Consider the following 19892-nt stretch of genomic DNA (forward strand, 5'->3'; position numbering starts at 1 on the left):
CATGTACCAGACCCCACTTTTCCTTGGTGCTGTGGTTTGTAAACCTCCCTCAGCACAAAGAGAAAACAGCACAGGCTTTGCTGCAATTGGTCTGACTTGCACACCATCAAGTGGAAATAAGTGCCTCGAGTGAGTAAATTAGAATTAAAACAGCCATCAAGCGTGCGGCAGCAGAAAGGCTTCCTGCCGCCCAGCTGTACATTGTTATCGCTGATGTGAATCCTCACGGTTGTAACAGAAAGAGTATTATTTCATATTTTAGAACTCTAGACAGACCCATTAGGATTAATTTTTCCTCCCAAGGACTAGCTAATTAAAATTGTAAATAAGACTGTGTTATGTTTGTCTGTATTCCTGTGAGTGTCTTTATCATGAAGAACTAGAACATGGATGACTACATGACAACCCAACAGTGAATATTATAACTCAACTGTACTTCCATCTGCCCACACTCCCATCAGAGAAGGCCACACTCAGGAGAAGCAAACTTTATGAGAAAGGCTTCCACAACAGAAGGCAGAAAAAAAGAGGAGGGCCCCAGAGAGCTCAGAAAATCTGGTTTTCTGAGGCACTGTAATAAGTCAGAAAATATTTCCCCACTGGGGTAAGTGGGTATTATTATTATTATTTTACTATTATTATTGAGTCCAAACATAGAATTCTCCAGTAGGAACTGCATAAACATTATGACAAAACTCTAAAAATCAATCCATTTTAACTTATTTTCTTTCAGGGATGCTTATGCACTATACTCAGTAGGTTATCATTCTCATATACTTGGTATGTTAATAAGTTGTGGCCTTTATTGGTACCAATTCATAAATAAAACTTAGAAATTTTCCAATTTTTCTCCTATGATTTAAAGATACACAATTATTTCTCTGTGTTATGGGCTGAATTTCATCCTTCCAAATTCATACAATCCCCAGAACTGTCATCAGAAGTAACTATATTTGGAAATAGGATCTTTAAAGGATAATTAAGCTAAAATGAAAACATTAAGGTGAGCCCTAAATCAACGTGACTGATGTCCATAAGAAATAAGGAGATTAAGACATGCAGACAGACACCAGCATCATTTGCACTCACAGCGAGAAGGCCATGAGAGAGCACAGTGGCAAGGTCACCCTCTGCAAGCTAATGGGAGAGACCTCTGAAAACAACACTTTCTGACCCCTGGATTTTCTACTTCAAACCTCTAGAACTGTGAGAAAACAAGTTTCTATTGTTTACAACACCCAGGCTGTGGAATTTTATTTATGGCAGTCCTAGAAAATGAATACATTCAGTAATGTATTACTTAGTCGAAGTTGTCTCTAACCAGTACATAAACAGGAGACACATGCAAACAAAAACCTTAAAAAGAGGTAAGTTATTAGTTGATCATTTTCATGTACAAACTGATATACATAGGACTTACATAAATTATAAATTCTTTGGTACAATGTAGAGTTAATTCACATATTGTTAATTACTCTTATTGCATGAACAATGAATGTTAAGCCAACGTCGATTACTGATTGAAAAATAACCTGATCTCACCCCATCTAAATTGGACCCTTTTGTTATATCTGTTATAGCTTTCTACACAAGACTTAATGGTTTGTATTGGGTCACTGGAAAAGCCATGATGTATTTTTCTATGTTTTAATGTAAAAATGTGTCATGACCCAATTATTATGTGGGTCAATGACTCGATAATTATAAATTTGTGAGATTATATATCTAACACCTGTCTGGCCACTAAACCTCCACAGAACATGGACACTGTTTTGTTTACCACTATATTCTCAATACCCAATACAATGTCTGATCTTAAAGTATTCATTTGATTAGTGAATAAAGAAGTTGTGAGATTTTTGGACTTTTAAATTAGAGAAGCCGTCTGACAGATGTTAGGATTCCCTTTAATTTCCTGACACTGTCTTAAAAATTATGGTTCATGTACATATTTCTCTGGGGAGAGGACCCACGACTTTCATTATATTTCAAAAAGGTCTCTGATCTTCCTCCCAAATAAGGAAGAACTGGCATATTTTAGATGTAAAATAAGATTCCATACTTAAGAACTCATTTGTAACCTGAAACAAAACGTGCTACATGTGCATCGGCATGTATAAACATGTGGGTATATGTAGACATGCATGTATACTTTCCAAGAACACGAACAGAAGTGCCTCAGTGAATGCACAGAACAACCCACCTTCCCACTTCCCCTGAGGAACTGATCATTCCTCCAGTCCCGAGGCGCCAGCAGTGGCTGATTGCTTTCGTCTGCTTCTTGGCAGCAACATCCATTGCTCCGGCCAGGGAGAAGGAGTCTGTAATTTCCTCCCTTCTTTCACCTGTGCAGGACCCTGATATTCCCTTTCATAGGAAGTTTCTTTTCATGACAAACCTGTAAACCTCCCGGTTAATGAAGGCACCGAGTCCTGTTTCTAAAGCACAGGTGCCCAGGAAATTTGATCAAACAACCCTGGGATTTCCCTTCCTTGCCCTGCAGCCAGAGAGGAGATCCAGCCTAATCAGGCTAAAGAGGCCCCTGAGTGCCGTGCACATTCATGGCGGAAGGAGGCTACAAGCTGGGTTGGAACACGCTAATTGGTGGTTGTATAGTAAATCTCCTATTCCCTTTCCCAGTTCCAGAAGATGCTTCCTTTCAGTAAATTGCTTTCCTTATTTTTGTCCTAAAAAATGGAGACTTCAACAGTCTATGTGTCAGAGGAAAGGCTTCTGATGTGCTATTAGCTCTCAGTTATCCATACTAACAGAGGAGAGTAATAGTGCAGATAATTCAAAGCCAAAGGCTCTTTCTATTTAGCTTTGTAGTTCATTGTTTCCAAGGGCTTGGTGGCAGACTTGCCTCTCTAATTATGTTTGTCTTTGTTTCTTATTAAAATGAGTTTGTCTGCCTCAGGGCCAGGCAGTTGGGTGACGTGAAGATTCTGGCACAGAATCTGTAAAACTCACCAGGGGAAATTCACAAGGCACATAGATAATCAAACTTGACTAGATTTGCATTCCCGTCCTTAATCACCTGTGATCAATTGCTTTGCTCCTCCATGACTAAAGTGAGCCAGAGATGAGAAATAATTACATGAGACGAGTTGGAAGGGAATGAGTCTTTACATTTAGATGAAGACACAAAACTGTGTTGTGGCCAAAACTGTTACCAATCAATGCTGGTGTTCCCTGCCTTGTCTCACAGCCTTCTACTGGGCAAGCAGAGTAACCATTGTGTGCATACCTCAAGGTGTTCACACCTGTCCAGCACCCTGTGACAGCTCTATGACCAGTCATTAGGACTGTTATGATTCTCCTGCTTTCTCCTTCCCAGCATGTGGTAAGTCCCTAACCACTCAGATGTAGATGTGGTGTGATTAGGGCTGGCCAATGCGAGCGTATGTGTCATTTCTAGGTGAAGGTTTCGGAACCAGTGTGTGCTTGACTACCTGCTTTTCCCAGCAAGGCAACTGGCAGCCATCCACCCTGGTCCCTAAGTGGCACTGATGAGCAGAGTTAGTGATGGGTATGTGGTAAGAGAAAGAAATGAACCTCTATTGTTTCAAAATACTGAGATTTTAAGGTTAACTGAGCATCTCTTTATCATTGCACACATCAAGCTATATCACGATCATCTAGGTTTTTCTCTCTCCAACTAGACACTGAACAATTTGAAGCCAGAATTACTTCTTCAGCATATTAACTCCAGTGCAGAGCATTAATGAGAAAATTAAATTCTCATCCTCCTTGGCTTCTGTGATCCTCCATGTTATGTTTTTCTAACACTTGTCCTACTCCAAGCATCACCAACTGCAATGATAAGTAACTTTGGTTTTCAGATGTATGGGAAATGGCAGAATGACTCTTTTGGACCAATGCTGCAAGAAAGAAGTGCTGGGGGAATTAGCAGTTGGCATAATGGCTATGTTGCTGGACTCCCACGTAGTCGACCGTGGTTCGCGTCCCGGACCCGGTGGCTTAAAACTCACGCCAGGCACATGTGCGTGTGTGCCCAAGATCCAGAGAGGAGAATGAAGGAGAAGGGATTGCGGCATGACCATCCCCCCTGGGGGGTGATTTCTCGCTTTCTGTCTCTATGTCTCTCTCTGTCTGGCGAGCGCACGCGCCCTATAGCGAAAATCTCTCCAAAAAAAGAAAAAAAGAAAGAAAGAAAGAAAGAAGTGTTGGCAGATGGAGGAGAGAGTGCCAGGTAGAGGCATACTTAGGCTGAAGGTATCTGGAATACAATGTGTTTAAGGAACACAAAGGATTTTAAAATAAAGCCTTGGGGCACCCATGTGGAAAAAATAGTATCCTAAAGTGTTAGGTTCTTAGGCATCTAGTCATTTGGACTAGACTCATACTTTTGCATCACTGTCATAATACCAGCATTTACTGATGACTTAATATGTGCCAGGCACAGTTCCAACTGCTTTACAATAAACTCATTGGATTTTCATAAGAACCTTATAAGGTAGCTATTATTTATATGGTATAAATGAAAACACTAACACACAGAGAAGTACAATAAATTTCCTATGGCCACATAGCTAGTGAAGAGGCCTCTCTGAAGTTAGCATCTGCTTAAATACTCCCCATTACAAGACGCTCAGTAATTCTCTCTGAACCCTACTCTTCTAAACAGCCCCTCCAGCTATGTCTTCTCTCTCCCTCAAACTTCCATCCCCTGGACATTTCTGCCTCCCAGACCAAAACAGAGCAATTCTCTCTTCTCTCCACAGTAGCCCTTCAAGTACTTGAAGGCAGCAAACCCTTGGGGTTCCTCTTCCCAGTCTAAACAGTCCCAGTTCACTCAACTGTACCCAATGTGCCATAGCTTGAGGCCTCTAGCCATCCCAGCCTAGTGACTCACACTATTAGGGACCAAAAAATATGTCAGTTAAGTCAGCAAAGTGGAAGTGGTGACTCGCCCTTCTCTTGTGCTAACTAATGCCTCCCACAGCTCTGAGCACATTCCTTTGCCGGGTAAAGCAGGGACCTGAGGTAGAACTGAGGACATAATCTGCTGCAGGAACTGCTGGTGGGCAACCTGCCCTGCCTACACCCCCACTTTTGGCAACTTGAATGCAAAAGGGTCCATATGCTCAGAGGTCCTCATTTTCACTCAGGTGCCCTGTTCCTCCTCCCCAGCCCAAGTTGCCCACCTTTCTACTTACCATGGAGTTCATGGCGAAGTGGTTGTGCTGCGTCTGGAGGTCTAGGGCATGCTGGTAGCTGACTCCAATCTCTGTGTGGCTCTGGAGAAATAACTCTTTGTTGTGGCTTATCCAGTCGAACATCTAGAGGGGACAAGGAGAGATCATCAACAGGTCATGGATCTGGAGTGGTCAGAGCTACTAGAAGAAAGACAAAGCCCTCTGTCACGTGCCCAGAGAGAATCAGAATTGGGGTGGGCCACTGCCTGATTTCCCAGGAGAGCCCTCACTTTTAGCTTAAGGACCCAACAGCAGTCTCTGTGTTCCTGTATGGAGCCTAAGGACAAAGAGAAAATGAGTGAAGAATGGAGGACATTGGAGGGGAAGCTGTTTATTAGCCTGTTACCTTCTACTTTTTTGTAAACACTTTTAGAAACCTTGAAAAAGGCCCTATGCTTTCTTTAGGAAATGCTGAGGGGACAGCTCAGTGGTTTAATCAATGCCCTATTGCATTTGTAGAAGAAACTTTCATAGGAAGCAACAGGGCATCCTTACACACCCCTGTTCCACTTAAAATGCTGCCTAACTGCACACATTGTTGATTCTAAATTTGATCAAATTTTCTGTAACACACAACTTCTCAGTTCCAGGATTTCTGCTATAACCCACAGGGAACCAGAGGAGGGTAAGTACTACCTGATGTTAGCACAGTGAACACTGAGCCATTTTCCTTCCCACCTTTAAACCTGTTTTATTTAGGTGTCCGCCCCTCTTTCATGCAGCCCACACATTTCACGGGGAACTGACCAGCTCTAGGGATTTCTGGTTCTTCAGAATGCCAGATTTAAGTCAATCAGTGTATGATATTTCCCAGCCAATAAGATAATTTCAAAAATAAAAATGTGATCCAGTCCAGTACAATAAAGCAGCATGAGAGGAAGTTTGCTGGGAACTTCAGAGAAAACAGAACCCTAGTGTTTTGTTTGTTTTCCTGTAGGTTACATGCACTCAACAGAGAAACTGAGAGAGACAGAAGGTGAGAAATCACCTCTGGGGAGATGGCCTCGCCATAATCCTATCTCCTCTATTCTTCTCTCAGGATTTGGGGCATGCACGCACACACACCCAGCATGAGTTTCAAGCCTCCAGGTCTGGGGCTCAAACCACAGTCAGTCATGTGGGAGTCCAGCAATGTAACCATTATGCCATCTGCTAGTCTCGTCCCAGAACCCCAGTTCTTTAGATAAAGCTTCTCTTCTTCTGATGCTGTCATGTATGACCCTGACTTTAATTTGCTCCAGCCATTCTGCTAGCAGCCTGAGGATGGAGTCAATGGAAGAGAAAGGGTGAAGACAACAGCAGGAAACGGGGAGCACCCTGACTGAGCCTCGCCGGACCTCCACCTTGTCTCTGGACTGCCTTAGGACCTGAGCCAAGAAGTCCTCTTTATTATTCTAGTCAGTTTATGTAGGATTTTCTGTAGTTTTCTGCCCAGAGAAGTCAAGTGAGACATGCCAGGAAAGGGATGAGCAGTACATTTGGGGAAGAGGACTGTTCAACTTTAGAAAGGGCTAAACCTGCAGCCTAGTTACAGAGTGGAATAAGGAAGAGCTGAGCTGCAAAGCTGCAAAGATTACACCTGCTTTACTGGAGATTAAACCATAGCTTTATTCCATTTTTCCCTTTAAACAGAAAAGTGAATTTGCTCTTTGGTTATACTTAATAAACATTTATGGGATAACTGCTATGTGCTAGGCAGTGTCCAAAGCAACAGAGAAGTAAAGAATGACTAAAATGTAATTCTTAAGTTGAAGTGGTGTAAATACCAGTGTGGAAAGCTGACATGGACTGTAGTTACAATTTAATTGCAAGCTGGCAAAACAAAACAAAACAAACAAACAAAAGCTTGATTAAAATTAGAAGAAAGGAGGGAAGGAAGGAAAAGAAAATCTGTCTATGGTAATAGAGGCCAATAAGGGCTAGAGAGCACAGGAGAGAGAGGTACTTCACTTATACTTGATGGGGGGCGGGGCAATGATGGCTTCCCGGAGTAGGCGGTGCCTGAGTTGAGCCTCAGCTCAGGAGTCCGAATCAGCCAAGTGAAGGTGTGCCAGCAGGATGTGTGCTCTAGGTAAAGAGGGATGAGCAAAGACGCAGACTTAAGGGGCAGCCGAGTGTGCAGAGGACCCTGAAAGAACTCAGCTGAGCTTCTGGAGCCTCACATGGAGGAGAGGATGTGGTTTGGGAGGTAGATGGCATGGGCTGCCCATGAAGAACCCCGTACAGAAGCTTCGGGAAACATGGACCACATGTTGCCACTGCCGGTGGAGTTTTAGGCTGAGCAATGAATTGTGAAGTGAGCTTGGATAGTAATATGAGCTGTGGAATGGAGGAAAAGAGATGGGGCAGAGAGAATGGTTAGGAGGCCTTTAGAGCATCCCAGTGGGGTGAGGACCTGGAACCGGGTAGTGGCGTCTAACAAGTGGGCAGAGAGCTACAGAGAGCAGGATGAGGATGCATTATCATTTAGGGGAGGGGAGGGCCAAGAAGAGCTAGAAAACAAGCAGCTTCCTGGCATGGCACCCTGGGCTCCTGTCCTAAAAGAGGTCACCACAAGTACTACCTGAAGAGGAGAGTAGGAGGCTCAGGTGGCAGGAGTCAGTCTGTTTGGGTGAGACTTTCCAGCAGAGGTGTCCTGTGTGCAGCTAGATTTATGTGGCTGGATGTCTAGAGGGAGACATCAGGGATTTAACAACTCACACCCAACAATAAAACATCACCTTCTGAAGGCAAACGTGCATGATTTGGGGATTATTCTCCCTTTTGAATTACCAGGTCACTTCAGTCTACCTACAGTGACAATAAAGAAAGAACAACAGTATCACTCTTCGCTTGTGGGTGCCAGAGGATTTGCTGCAGGCTGGCGTGACTGTAGAGTCTGGGTCGATATCTCTGTTGTGCGCGCCATCCTGGGTCTACGGCACAGCCAGCCTCACGTCACAGGCACTTCGCCAGGGCTTCCCCCTCCTTTAATTATTACTAAGGACAAGGGGGAAAAGAAGACAGGCACCCCAGGAGTTGCGGACTCTCATTCTATAATTTTTGATCTGTAAAATTCTGCCTCCCAACCCCATTTTAAAATAATTTCTCATTTCATTTCTTTATTGGCAACAGAATCAATAGAGTTAATGAAAATCTGAAATGCCTGAAGTCCTCGCAACTTGTGATGAAAAGCACTCTATCTACTTTCTTCAGTATCTCAGTGGCCGAGAAGTGACCTTCCCGGTATTTTATGTTAAATGACTATTTAGGTATGCAAATAAGTGGCTGAGTTATACGCTAGCACCAGAATGATTAGATTGCTGGGCGCCAGGCCTCCGCTGGACTACAGAGCAAGGACAGCAGAACACGGGCCAATTAGGGCAGGAAAGGCAAGTTAAAAGACAGGTGAGAGTTGCGCATGCTGGAGGAACTGTATACCTTGTGAACTGGCTTTTTACAGAATGAGTCTGTGCTCAGGCCATTCCAGGTTCCACATATGAGCTACTCTGGTGGCAAGGGCATTCTGGGAAGCCCTAACTTGTGCTGAAGGTAGCATGTCAAAGAGGGGACACATGTCTCAGGCAGGCAGAGAGAGAGATCTGCTGTGGGGACTAGGCGGTTCCATGTAGTATCAGGAACCAATGTTTCTCCAAAATGGCAGTTTTCTGAAGGATAATCACAGGTCTTCTCTGGGCCTAAACTTGCTGCTTTCTTATATATAATCCTTACCCTTGCAAGCCTGGCTGTCTTCCAGGGTCATATTGTTTCTGTTGCATTCCGTGGAACTGGCTACAGAGATAGAACGTATGTGTGTAAACATACACGCATGTGGATGTACTGTGTGTGTGTGCATGTGCATGTGTGTGTGCACACGCGCAGTCAAATGGGATGAAGAGTGGGCTGATTCTGGGCCCAACATTGTCACTAATTCCCCATGATACCATGAGCAAGTCACTTCATTTCTGGGCTTCTTATTTGCAAGGGATAGTGGCTCCCAGAATGAAAGTAAGCATCCTGTTTACCACAGGCTCAATTTATAAACTTACAGAATGCATTTTCTCCCATCCAAAATAAATTTTTAAAAAAATTCATGTTATTAAGTCTCCTTGGGTCAGAAAGTACATTCACTGCTCCCACTTAACTTTCATTTTTGCCAGAGGGTGCATGCACATGATAAACAGAGATAGAGAATAAGAAAAAGTGAAAAAGCATCCCACATAGGAGATGGTCATGCTGCAATCCCTTCTCCACTTCTCCTTTCTTTCAAGATTTTGGGTACACATGCACATGTGCCTAGTCCAAGATCAGGATGCCGGATCTTGGACTTGAACTGTGCAGTTGGCCACTTAGGATCCAGCCACCTTAACCACCGCGCCATCGACAGGCCCTACATTTCCAACTTTCTGACCCAATAATCCCATTCCTTGGTATTTACCCAAAGTAAAGGAAAATAGAAAGACAGCAAGTTTAGGCCCAGAGAAGACCTGTGATTATCCCTTAGAAAACTGCTATTTTGGAGAAACTGTGGTTCCTGATATGACATGGAACCACTTGCATATTCATGTTTACTGCAACATTATTCACAATTACTAAGACATGGAACCAACCCAAGTGCCCAAGAATGGATAACTAGGTTGAAAAAATGTGGTACACACACATTGTGGAATATTACTCAGCCATAAGAAACATTGAGACCCTCTTATTTGATACAAAGTAGATGAACATAGATTATTTGGTGCTAAACAAAGTAAGCCAGATTATGAAAGAAAAGCACTGCATACCCCGCTCAATGTACTAAGTGTCTGCACTCTGACAGGAATGGAAAGACCCAAAGACATAATGGTAAGGAAGACAAGGGTGGCTATCAGACATTACAGGGTAAGGGGGTGGGTACTTAGGGGCAGGGTCTGGGAGAGGCTTAGAGAGGAAGTACTTGACAGACATACAGAATGTAAAGTTAGGGACCTGCAGATGGCGTAATGGTTACATTGCTGGACTCCCTCAGATCTGTCCACAGTTCAAGTCTCAGACCCGGTAACTTAAATTCACACTGGGTGCATGTGGTGCATGCCCAAGATCCTGAGAGGAGAATAAAGGAAAAGGGATTGTGGCGTGACCATCCCCCCCAGGGGGTGATTTCTCACTTTCTGTTTCTCTGTCTCTCTCAATCTCTCCAGCAAGTGAACGCACCTATAGCAAAAACCTCTTTTAAAAAAAAAAAAAGGAATGTAAAGTTATCCAGTGGAAAATATGCATATGGTAATATCCTTGATTTGATGGTAATATACTGAATGTTTTTAAAAAAATACATTGTATGCTATGGAGATGTACAACAATTACATGAGAAGAGGGAATTAAAAAATTTAGAAGTTGGTCATATAAAAAAGGTAGGAAAAAAGTATCATTGAGAAAACTGACACTGTTTTATAGTCATAGAAAGATGGCTTTTTCATCTCAATCCTGACCTTTGTCTGGTACTCTAGAGTTCAAACGTCCAATCACATACATCATCTCACTGAATCCTCAGAACAGTCTCACAAGGTGCTAACAAGAGGTCCATTCACAGATAGGGAAACAGGTTCATAGAAGGGAGGTCCAGGATCTAGAATTTATTCATCCAATGCCACATTCACCAAGTGCTTGTTGAATCAGGCTCTTGAAACACTGTCCTGCCTCCTGCTCTCATGGCTATAAGATATTCTCTGCCTGGGCTCCACAAGGCAGTGTCACCCCCACACACCCATTCCCCAAAGACAGCTGCAAGGGCATTGTGGTGCTCCAGCTGGGGTGAGGTGCTAGTCCTCAGGTGGGACCATTTACTTGCCATTACCCAGTCTCTTCCTTCTCCACTGCCTGTCCCATTAGGATGGAAAGTGCAGGTGCCTGAGGACAGCTGATTTAAACAGCTACGCTTCTCTAGATACTTACTGAAGGAGTGCATGAATGAATGAATGAACAAGTCAGTGAGCTCGCCATAGGCTCTAAGGTCACTAATCTCTGGGCAAGCTGACCCTTTCTAAGCTTCCTTCCAGCTGGGATATTTTATATTTTGGTCTATTTGAATTTGTCTTTCTGTAAGATTCTTGAACTAGACTAACCCAAAAATGTCTTAAAAAAAAAAAAAAGGCAAACAACAACAAAAAAAAAAGAAAGAAAGAAAAATATCTCCACAGTGATTTAAAACTTTCTGATATGTCTTTTTTCTTTCTTTTTTTTGGAGAGGTTTTTCGCTATAGGGTGCGTGCGCTCGCCAGACAGAGAGAGACAGAGAGACAGAAAGCGAAAGGGCACCCCCCTGAGGGGGATGGTCACGCTGCAGTCCCTTCTCCTCTATTCTCCTCTCGGGATCTTGGCACGCACGCACACGTGCCCGGAGTGAGTTTTAAGTCACCGGGTCCAGTACGTGAACCGCGGTCGACTACGTGTGAGTCCAGCGACATAGCCATTACGCTAACTGCTAGTTCCCTCTGATATGTCTTTTTTGAGAAGGTACAAATGGTGGGATGGACAAAATATAACAAAAAATATTCCTCCAACAGGAAATTTCATGTCTAGGTAATGAGATTGTATCTCTTTGTCTGAAACTAACAGTTCTGTCTTCTTAAGGAGATAGATGTTACATGTGAGCTCCTTGGGTTTTGCTTTTTTTTTCATGTTTTCTTTTTAACTACAATAAGTAATTTTTTTTTTTTGGAGAGATTTTCACTGTAGGGCGCGTGCGCTCGCCAGACAGACAGAGAGAGACATAGAGACAGAAAGCGAGAAATCACCCCCCAGGGGGGATGGTCACGCCTCAATCCCTTCTCCTCCATTCTCCTCTCAGGATCTTGGGCACGCATGCACACGCGCCCGGCGTGAGTTTTAAGCCACCTGGTCCGGGACACGAACCGCGGTCGACTACGTGGGAGTCCAGCAACATAGCCATTACGCTAACTGCTGGTTCCCAATAAGTAATTTTTTTATGTTGGTTAAAATCCAGTGAAAATATATAAATATCATTCTTAATATATAGGAAATGCTAATGGAACCTATTTAAATGCAAATTATAAAAATAATTTTTTTTTCTCTTTTTTAAGATGAAGATAGCTAAAAGGTTATTGTTGTTCTGTGCTGTTTTAATGAAGCATAAACTATTCCATAGCACAAAGATATTAAGTAAGAGTCTTGTGTTTATTTTCCATTTCCAAATTTAGCAATAGCATCTGATTTAGTTTTAACTTTCAAACCACCTTACCATCTATTGTTAGTATCTTAAACTCTCTCTAATTATAGATTATTTTGGTATTAGAGATATTTATTCGACTTTGATGAGATGATTAAGAGGACAGAAGACAACCAGTGGATTTTCTTTGCCTAAATATGCACATCCAAACATCAACTGTGTTCACTGTATATTTCCTGGTGTATTCTACAGTGACCCACCCATACAATCTCATGCCCTAGAGAGCACTAACAAACTCCTTACAGGTGAACCTTGTTACATCTGGAAAATTAAGTATCCAGTCAATTCCAGAATAAAATTTTATATGTGTGAGAGTACAGAGGAGAGAAAAATCACATCACTACAGACTCTGCTGCATGAATATAGTAAGCTGTATCATTGGTCTGAACCTCGGTTTTCTTATCTGTAAAATGGAAGTAAGTTACACTATTTAAATGTTTGGATATTAGGGAGATAAAATAAGATGACAGATGTTAAAATGCTTTCTTAAGTACTAAATATAGGATAGATCTTTTTTTTTTCTTTCTTTGGAGAGGTTTTTGCTATAGGGCATGTGCACTCGCCAGAAAGAGAGACAGAGAGACAGAAAGCATCAAATCACCCCCCCAGGGTGGATGGCCATGCCGCAATCACTTCTCCTCCATTCTCCTCTCAGGATCTTGGGCACGCACACATACATGAGTATAAGCCACCTGGTCCAGGACTCGAACCACAGTCTACTACATGGGAGTTCAGCAACACAGCCATTATGCTAACTGCTGGTCCCTAGGATAGATCTTTAAATCCATACAATGAGCATATTCTATTGCACATGTTTCCCAAATGTTTTTACTTGAAACACAAGACAGTGGAAATGTATAGATTTAAAACTGCAGTTGGTTCATCTTACCGAGACATCACACCTGCAGCTCATATCAAACACAAACATGCCCATAGCCCACTCACCCAGGATGTACCACCAGCACAACCACAAAATGCTGTACAAACACGGTCCAGACGCACCAGTCCATCTTCCCACCACTTCCACATTTACACACTTAGGGGCCCGGTGGGTTTTCTTGCCCACACAAGACTCAGGGACCTCTATGCTCTCTCAGGGTTCTCCTGAGGGACTGTTTCCTCCCTGGTGTCCCCGAGTGACCTGAACAGGGATCTCATTCTCTCACTTCAAAACTCCCTCTTTCTTACATACTCTGCCACACCCAACTCTTTCACTATTAGAAATTCATTCCTTTTGGCTCCTAACACTTTTTTACTCAAGAGAGATGCCTATTAAAATACAACCCGCCCCCACACACACACACACACACACTCCCTCCTGGAATTAGTCTGTCCTGGGAACAGAAATAGCTCAGTAAAAAAGCAAGGTTCTTTGTGAGCCCCACTCAGAGATGAGACTCTAAATGAGGTGGCAGAGGGGCACATATTTTCCCACTTTACAATTCTGCTTTCACAGGGACTCTGACTCACTTCAGGACACATGTTCTGTGTAAACTGGACAACACACAAACCTCGTATGTGTGCTGTGACCCAGGATGTTTAAGATCTTCCAACCCTGATTTCCAATTATCCACAATTCTAGGATTGAACTTTTGTGCTTTTCCAAGGCAAGAAGGAAAGGAAGGGAGGGAGCGAGAGAGAGCAAGATACAGACAGATAGAAAGAACCCCCAAAAGTGAAGCTAGTCTCAGATTCCTAGAATTCCTCACTGGGTGATGCTTAACACTTCTGTATCACCGCAAGCCCTGAAGGACACAGGGATTCCAGGTTCTGAAGAGCTTGTCATCCCACTGATAATCTGCAGGCAGGGGAGGTGGCTGGACACGGGCATGCTTGGCTGCAGATGCAATAAATACCTACGGGCTCTGCCTGTTCTCCTTTATGCTTTAGCATGTCAGCTGGCATACTTTTATATATGGTAGGAAAGAAAGGCCATTTTTGTCTTTTGTCATAAATCTAGTATGTTCTAGGGAGGATAGCGTGGCCTCATTACCTGGGAACGCCATCCTCCATCCTCAGTAATCAGCCAAGGTGCCAAACAATTTTACCAGCCAGGGTATGTCTCTGATCTGTTCACATGCCATCGATCTCCAGGACATTTCTTACACCTGATACACCCAAATTTCTTAGCTCCCAAGTCACAGGTGTAACATCCTCGTACATTATTCATAACTTACGACAGCCCCGATTTCTCTGTAAAATAATCAAATGTCCTACTGTGAGCAGGGTTAAGAAAACCCTTTCCTCTTCTTCATGATAATCTGCCCTTCAGTTTACATCTAAGCTGTTTCCCTGACAACAAATAAAGATGGTATGTGCCAACATGTTACTAATCATGTTCCTTACGGTAAACACACCCTCTGTGCTTGGCAAATTGTATCTGGATTGGGAGGAACTATAAATGAACTATTGGGCAGCTGGGAAAGTCATGACACATTTTTGCATAGAAAAAAAAAAACAGAAAAGTATGTCATGACTTTCCGATAACCTAATATGACTACTTGGTGGAGACATCATACCTTGGGCTTTCCTGAGTGTGATAGCTCGTAACTGGCATTTTCATTGCTAGGACTCTGGAAGCCGTGCCAGTAGAGCTGTTACAACACAGACTGGCTACTGAGGGGCAAGGAGTTTGTAAGCCATGGCAGCTCCCAATGCAGATCTGATCTCCCTGCTACTGAGTGCATCGCTGAGCTGGACGACTGCTGAGAATGTTTGCTGGCAAGCTATGGCTTCCACCTATGCTGTTCTTAGATCAGTGTCAGAGGTTGCCCACAGTAGTCTTGTAAGTCTGAACGTTTGGTAGAGCCCAAGGAGATTCCTTGCTAGGGGTTGTACCCATATTACAGAGCCAAACTATACCTACAAGAGCACTGTACCTCTCCTGGTCTTTCTTCTTTCCATTCTCCCTTATTTCCAATTTCTCCCCATTACAGTTATAATAATAATGGTAACAACAATCCTAGACACTAACATTTGTTAAATGCTCCCTATGTGACAGGCCCTCAGTATGTGCTCTCAGCACTTTACATATGTTAGCTCACTTAATCCTCCTAATAACCTTCCTCGTTCAGTGTTGATACTCTTATCCTGATCCTACACCTTCTAATGAACTCAGAGCTTTATTTGAGTCATTCCTTCCCTTCCACATGAAATTTTCAGAAGGGTTCTCTTCCCCTCCTGCCTTCCTTTTATCCTCTTAAGCCCTATGAAATTATCTGCCTTTACTTTTCTCTTGAGTCTGCACCCACAAAGCCAGTCACTGCTGGCATCTGAGCTCTCTATTCCATCAATTCTCATTCCTTTGGATTGTACATCAGAATCAGATACAGTCATTTCTAACACTCCACTCTGGTTGGCCCTCCAGACCAGCTCATTTCCAGTGGGAGGTCATTTGGATGCAGATGCAATGAGCTTTTCCTCCTTTCACAGGTTTCTAGCCAACTCCAAATTCTCTGGGAGAGAGTCTTCAGGTGCATACTCTTTTCCTTTACATGTTGTGCCTAGTCTCAGCATGACAAAAATGATGGGAACACCTTACTAATCCTCCAACTCTATCCAAACTTAGAAGACTAGTTCAAACTTGCCTTCCTTTTCCTTGATTGGTTCTTCATGGCTTCATTTTGTTCCCCACACCCTTCCTGTGACCATCTAAAGACCTGAACTTTAGCCCTCTGCCCTTCATTCATCAGACCCTGTTCACGTGAGAATTCACCCAGGCTCACAACTTCAACAGTAGTAGTATCTCCTATTTCACATGCCAAACTATGCCAACCACCTCCATAGTTTATCTCATGTAGTCCTGACAATAAAGTTACAAAGACAGCATTAAATCTATTTAAACTTGATCAGAACTCAGTATGAAGAGGTGAAGTAAACTGCCCAAACTCACATAGTTTGTAAGTGATGAAGATAAACTTAGAATCTAATGCCCATCTGAACCCAAATCCCATGCAATTTCCTCTGTTCCAAGATGTCCTCTGGTGATCACTGCCCAAATAACTGACAAGAATCAATATGTGTGAAGCCTTACTCATTAAAGTTTACACACATTATCTCAATCCTCACAATAGCCCTAGCAGTAACAGACACCACTATCACCACCTTTTTCTGGGTGAAGAAACAGAGCCAGAGAGATTAAATAACGTGGTCAAGAGTCCAGGTAGCATATCAAAGACTTAAATCTAGATCTGCATGACTCCAAAACCTATGCTTTTAAACTACTATTAAACTGTCTCTCAAATAGACACCTAACTCTCAGGCTATTTCCAGTACACGGTGTCCGTGGATTCACTATGAACACACAGTGTCTGCAGACCCTATTATTACACAGCACTGTCCTATACCATCCTTTCCAGCCAAATGGCTTTATTCAGTGACATATAAACACAACATACCTCACCCCACCCTTCTACTGACATCTCCATCCTTTCCCGATGAAACTCTCTACACTCAAATCTCCAAATTAAAGTGTCTGATTCAGTAGGAACTCTTCGGGTGATTCTGATGGACTTGCCTTTTTATTTAAAATGTTACTGTCTGTTGATGATAGTGTGGATGAGATATTTAATTGGGCTGGTATACAGTGTGTTCATATTGGGAAATTTATTTTACAAGCTGTGTTGATGTACAGTGATTAAATGTATAAAATACATTTTAAAAATAAAATAGAAAAAAAAAAACACAAAATAAGACATTCAAGTGGATATTTACTGTCTGTCCACAATAGGGTAAACAGACTAAACAGTACATCTATAAACTGTTTAAAGAGATTGTTCAGCAATCAATAAAGACCAATGATCTTTGAAGGAAGGGAAACACACAATATAAGTCTCATATTTGCCCCAGTTTTCTTCCAGAGAGTACTTTCTTAACTTTGGAGCAGAGAAATAAGAGTTCGACAGAGAGCAACAGCAACTGCCTTGAAGACTACAGGACAGAGATTAGAGTTCATGGTTGGTAAATGGCTGGGACTTGGGTAACATGAGGGAGCTGCACAGAAGCAGCCCTAAACATCTTCATTAAAATTTCCTTCAGGTCTGCAGGGGCTAGATAGCACAATGGTAAAGCATGTTGTTCTGTGAGGCAATCTCAAAGTAGGAGTTCAAGGAGTTCAAGCTCAGAGATCTCTCTGGGCACAGTGTGCACCTGCTTGCCCATGATCCAGGGCTAGATGAAGGCTGAGGGTAGACCATGGATCCTGTTGGGAGCTCTCTCTCTCTCTCTTTTGCTCAAGGAATAAATAAATAAATATACCTTAAATTTTTAAAAAAGTGTTCCTTCAGTTCCTTGGCCAAATTATAGAGATATACATATGCATTATAAGACTTCAGAAAGAGTAGCAAAGAATATCCATGAAAGGTAGGGTATACTGAGAGCTGAATGGAAATTTTAGAGGCCACACAATGCTGAGGGAATGCTGGGAGGTCTAATTCAAATAGTGTAAAGAGATTTTGATGACCTCTGTGAACACTCAGTTGGAACCCCAAAAGGACCAGACTATAGGAGTGTGTGTGTGTGTGTGTGTGTGTGTGTGTGTGTGTGTGTGTTTATGTGCATACTACATGATAAAGTTTAATTTATACATTAGGCACATTAACAACAATAATAAGATAATTATAATAATGTACTATAATAAAAGATGTGAATGTGGTTGTGAGTTTGCTCTCCCTCCCTCCCTCTCCCTCCCTCCCTCTCTCTCTCTCTCTTAATATCTTATAATACTGTACTTAACCATTCTTCTTCTTATGATCTGTTGATCTGATGACCAAGATGGATGCAAATGACTAAAGGGCAGTATATTGTATAAAGTGTACATGTCCTGGGCAGGGCAGTGTGAGATATTATTATACTACTCAGAATGGTGGGCAATTCAAACTATATGAATTGCTTATTTCTAGAATTTTTTATTTAATATTTTTGGACTGTGGCTGACCATAGGTAACCGAAGCTATAGAGAGCAAAACTGCAGAGAAGGGAGAATTAATGTTTACAATATAAATGACTAGATATATGAAGAGACAGGGAATAGTGACTAATAATCAAAAAATAAAATAGTTGGGACCAGCAGTTGGTGTAATGGCTATGTCACTGGACTCCCATGTGGTCGACCGGGGTTTGAGTCCCAGACTCGCTGGCTTAAACTCATGCTGGGCACATGTGTGTGTGTGTGCCCAAGATCCTGAGAGGAGAGGGAAGGAGAAGGGACTGCGGTATGGCCATCCTCCCTGGGTGGGGGGTGCATCCTCCCGGGGTGGGGGTGATTTCTCGCTTTCTGTCTCTCTCTTTCTGGCAAGCTCATGTACTCTATAGCAAAAATCTCTCAAAAAAAATAGTTAATAAAAGCAGATTCAGAGATGATCCAGGTATGAATAATAGATAAGGCCTTCAAAATAACTATGATTAACATCTTAAAGAAGACAAGTGGGAAAGGGACAAAATAGATGAAAAGAGGGAAAATTGTAATACAGAATTAGAATCTATAAAAAGAACTACATGGACAGTTCTAGAACTGCAAATATAATATGTAAGCTTAAGAACTCATTGGGTGGGTTTAACACCATAATAAATACAGTAGAAAACAGGAGTAATGAAGTTAAAAGCAAATAATCAGAAAATAGCACTCTGAAACATAGAAAACAAACTGCAAGTATACAACAGTGCAGAAGAGACACGGGGCACAGCTACTAGGTCTAGTATAGTGCTGTCCAATAAAACTTTCCATGATGATAGACATACTCTGTATCCGTGCTGTTCACAGGGCTGCCACAAGGTGCATGCGCCTACTGAACACTTGAAATATAGAAAGTTTGTCTGAGAAACTGAGTTTTAAGGTGTTTTTTTGTTTGTTTGTTTGTGGTTTTTTGAGAGTTTTTTGCTATAGGGCACATGCGCTTGCCAGAAAGATAGAGAGACAGGAAGTGAGAGATCACCTCCTCCAGGGGGGATGGTCACGCCGCAATCCCTTCTCCTTTATTATCCTCTCAGGATCTTGGGCACACACACACACACACACACACGTGCCCAGTGTGAGTTTAAGCCACCAGGTCCGGGACTCGAAACAGTTGACTACAAAGGAGTCCAGCGACATAGCCATTACGCCAACTGCTGGTCCCAGTTATATTTATTTTTAATTAATTTAAATTGAAGTTAATTAACTTCATGTGGCTAGAGGCTACCCTACTGGATGGTATAGGTATAAAGTAGGCATAATCAGAATCTCAGAGGAAAGGAGAGAGAAAATGGGACATGATGGACCCAATGAAAGCACTTTCTAGAGTAATGTATTCCACACTGATTCCACAACTTCCAATTCCCCTACATACTTTCTTCAAACCACTCATGCTATCTCACTCCCTTTGTTATTTACTGGCTCAGAGAGGCAGGACTTAGCCAGTATGAAATTGAGGAGAGATTTGGTTGGAGCTTCTGGGAAAGAGAAGCCAGTATCTGTCTCTTTTCCTCTTTCC

General features: G+C 42.5%; 1 protein-coding gene across 1 annotated transcript in view; it reads right to left on the reverse strand.

Annotated features, from left to right (window-relative positions):
• Positions 1-19892, reverse strand: part of KALRN (kalirin RhoGEF kinase) — a 681131-nt gene that overhangs the window by 458413 nt on the left and 202826 nt on the right. The window contains 1 exon segment of the mRNA XM_006154563.3: positions 5181-5303. Coding sequence (XP_006154625.1) covers positions 5181-5303 — 123 coding nt within the window.

This window comes from Tupaia chinensis, unplaced genomic scaffold (assembly GCF_000334495.1).
Source record: "Tupaia chinensis unplaced genomic scaffold, TupChi_1.0 Scaffold000415_1, whole genome shotgun sequence".
NCBI classification, from domain to species: Eukaryota; Metazoa; Chordata; class Mammalia; order Scandentia; family Tupaiidae; genus Tupaia; species Tupaia belangeri.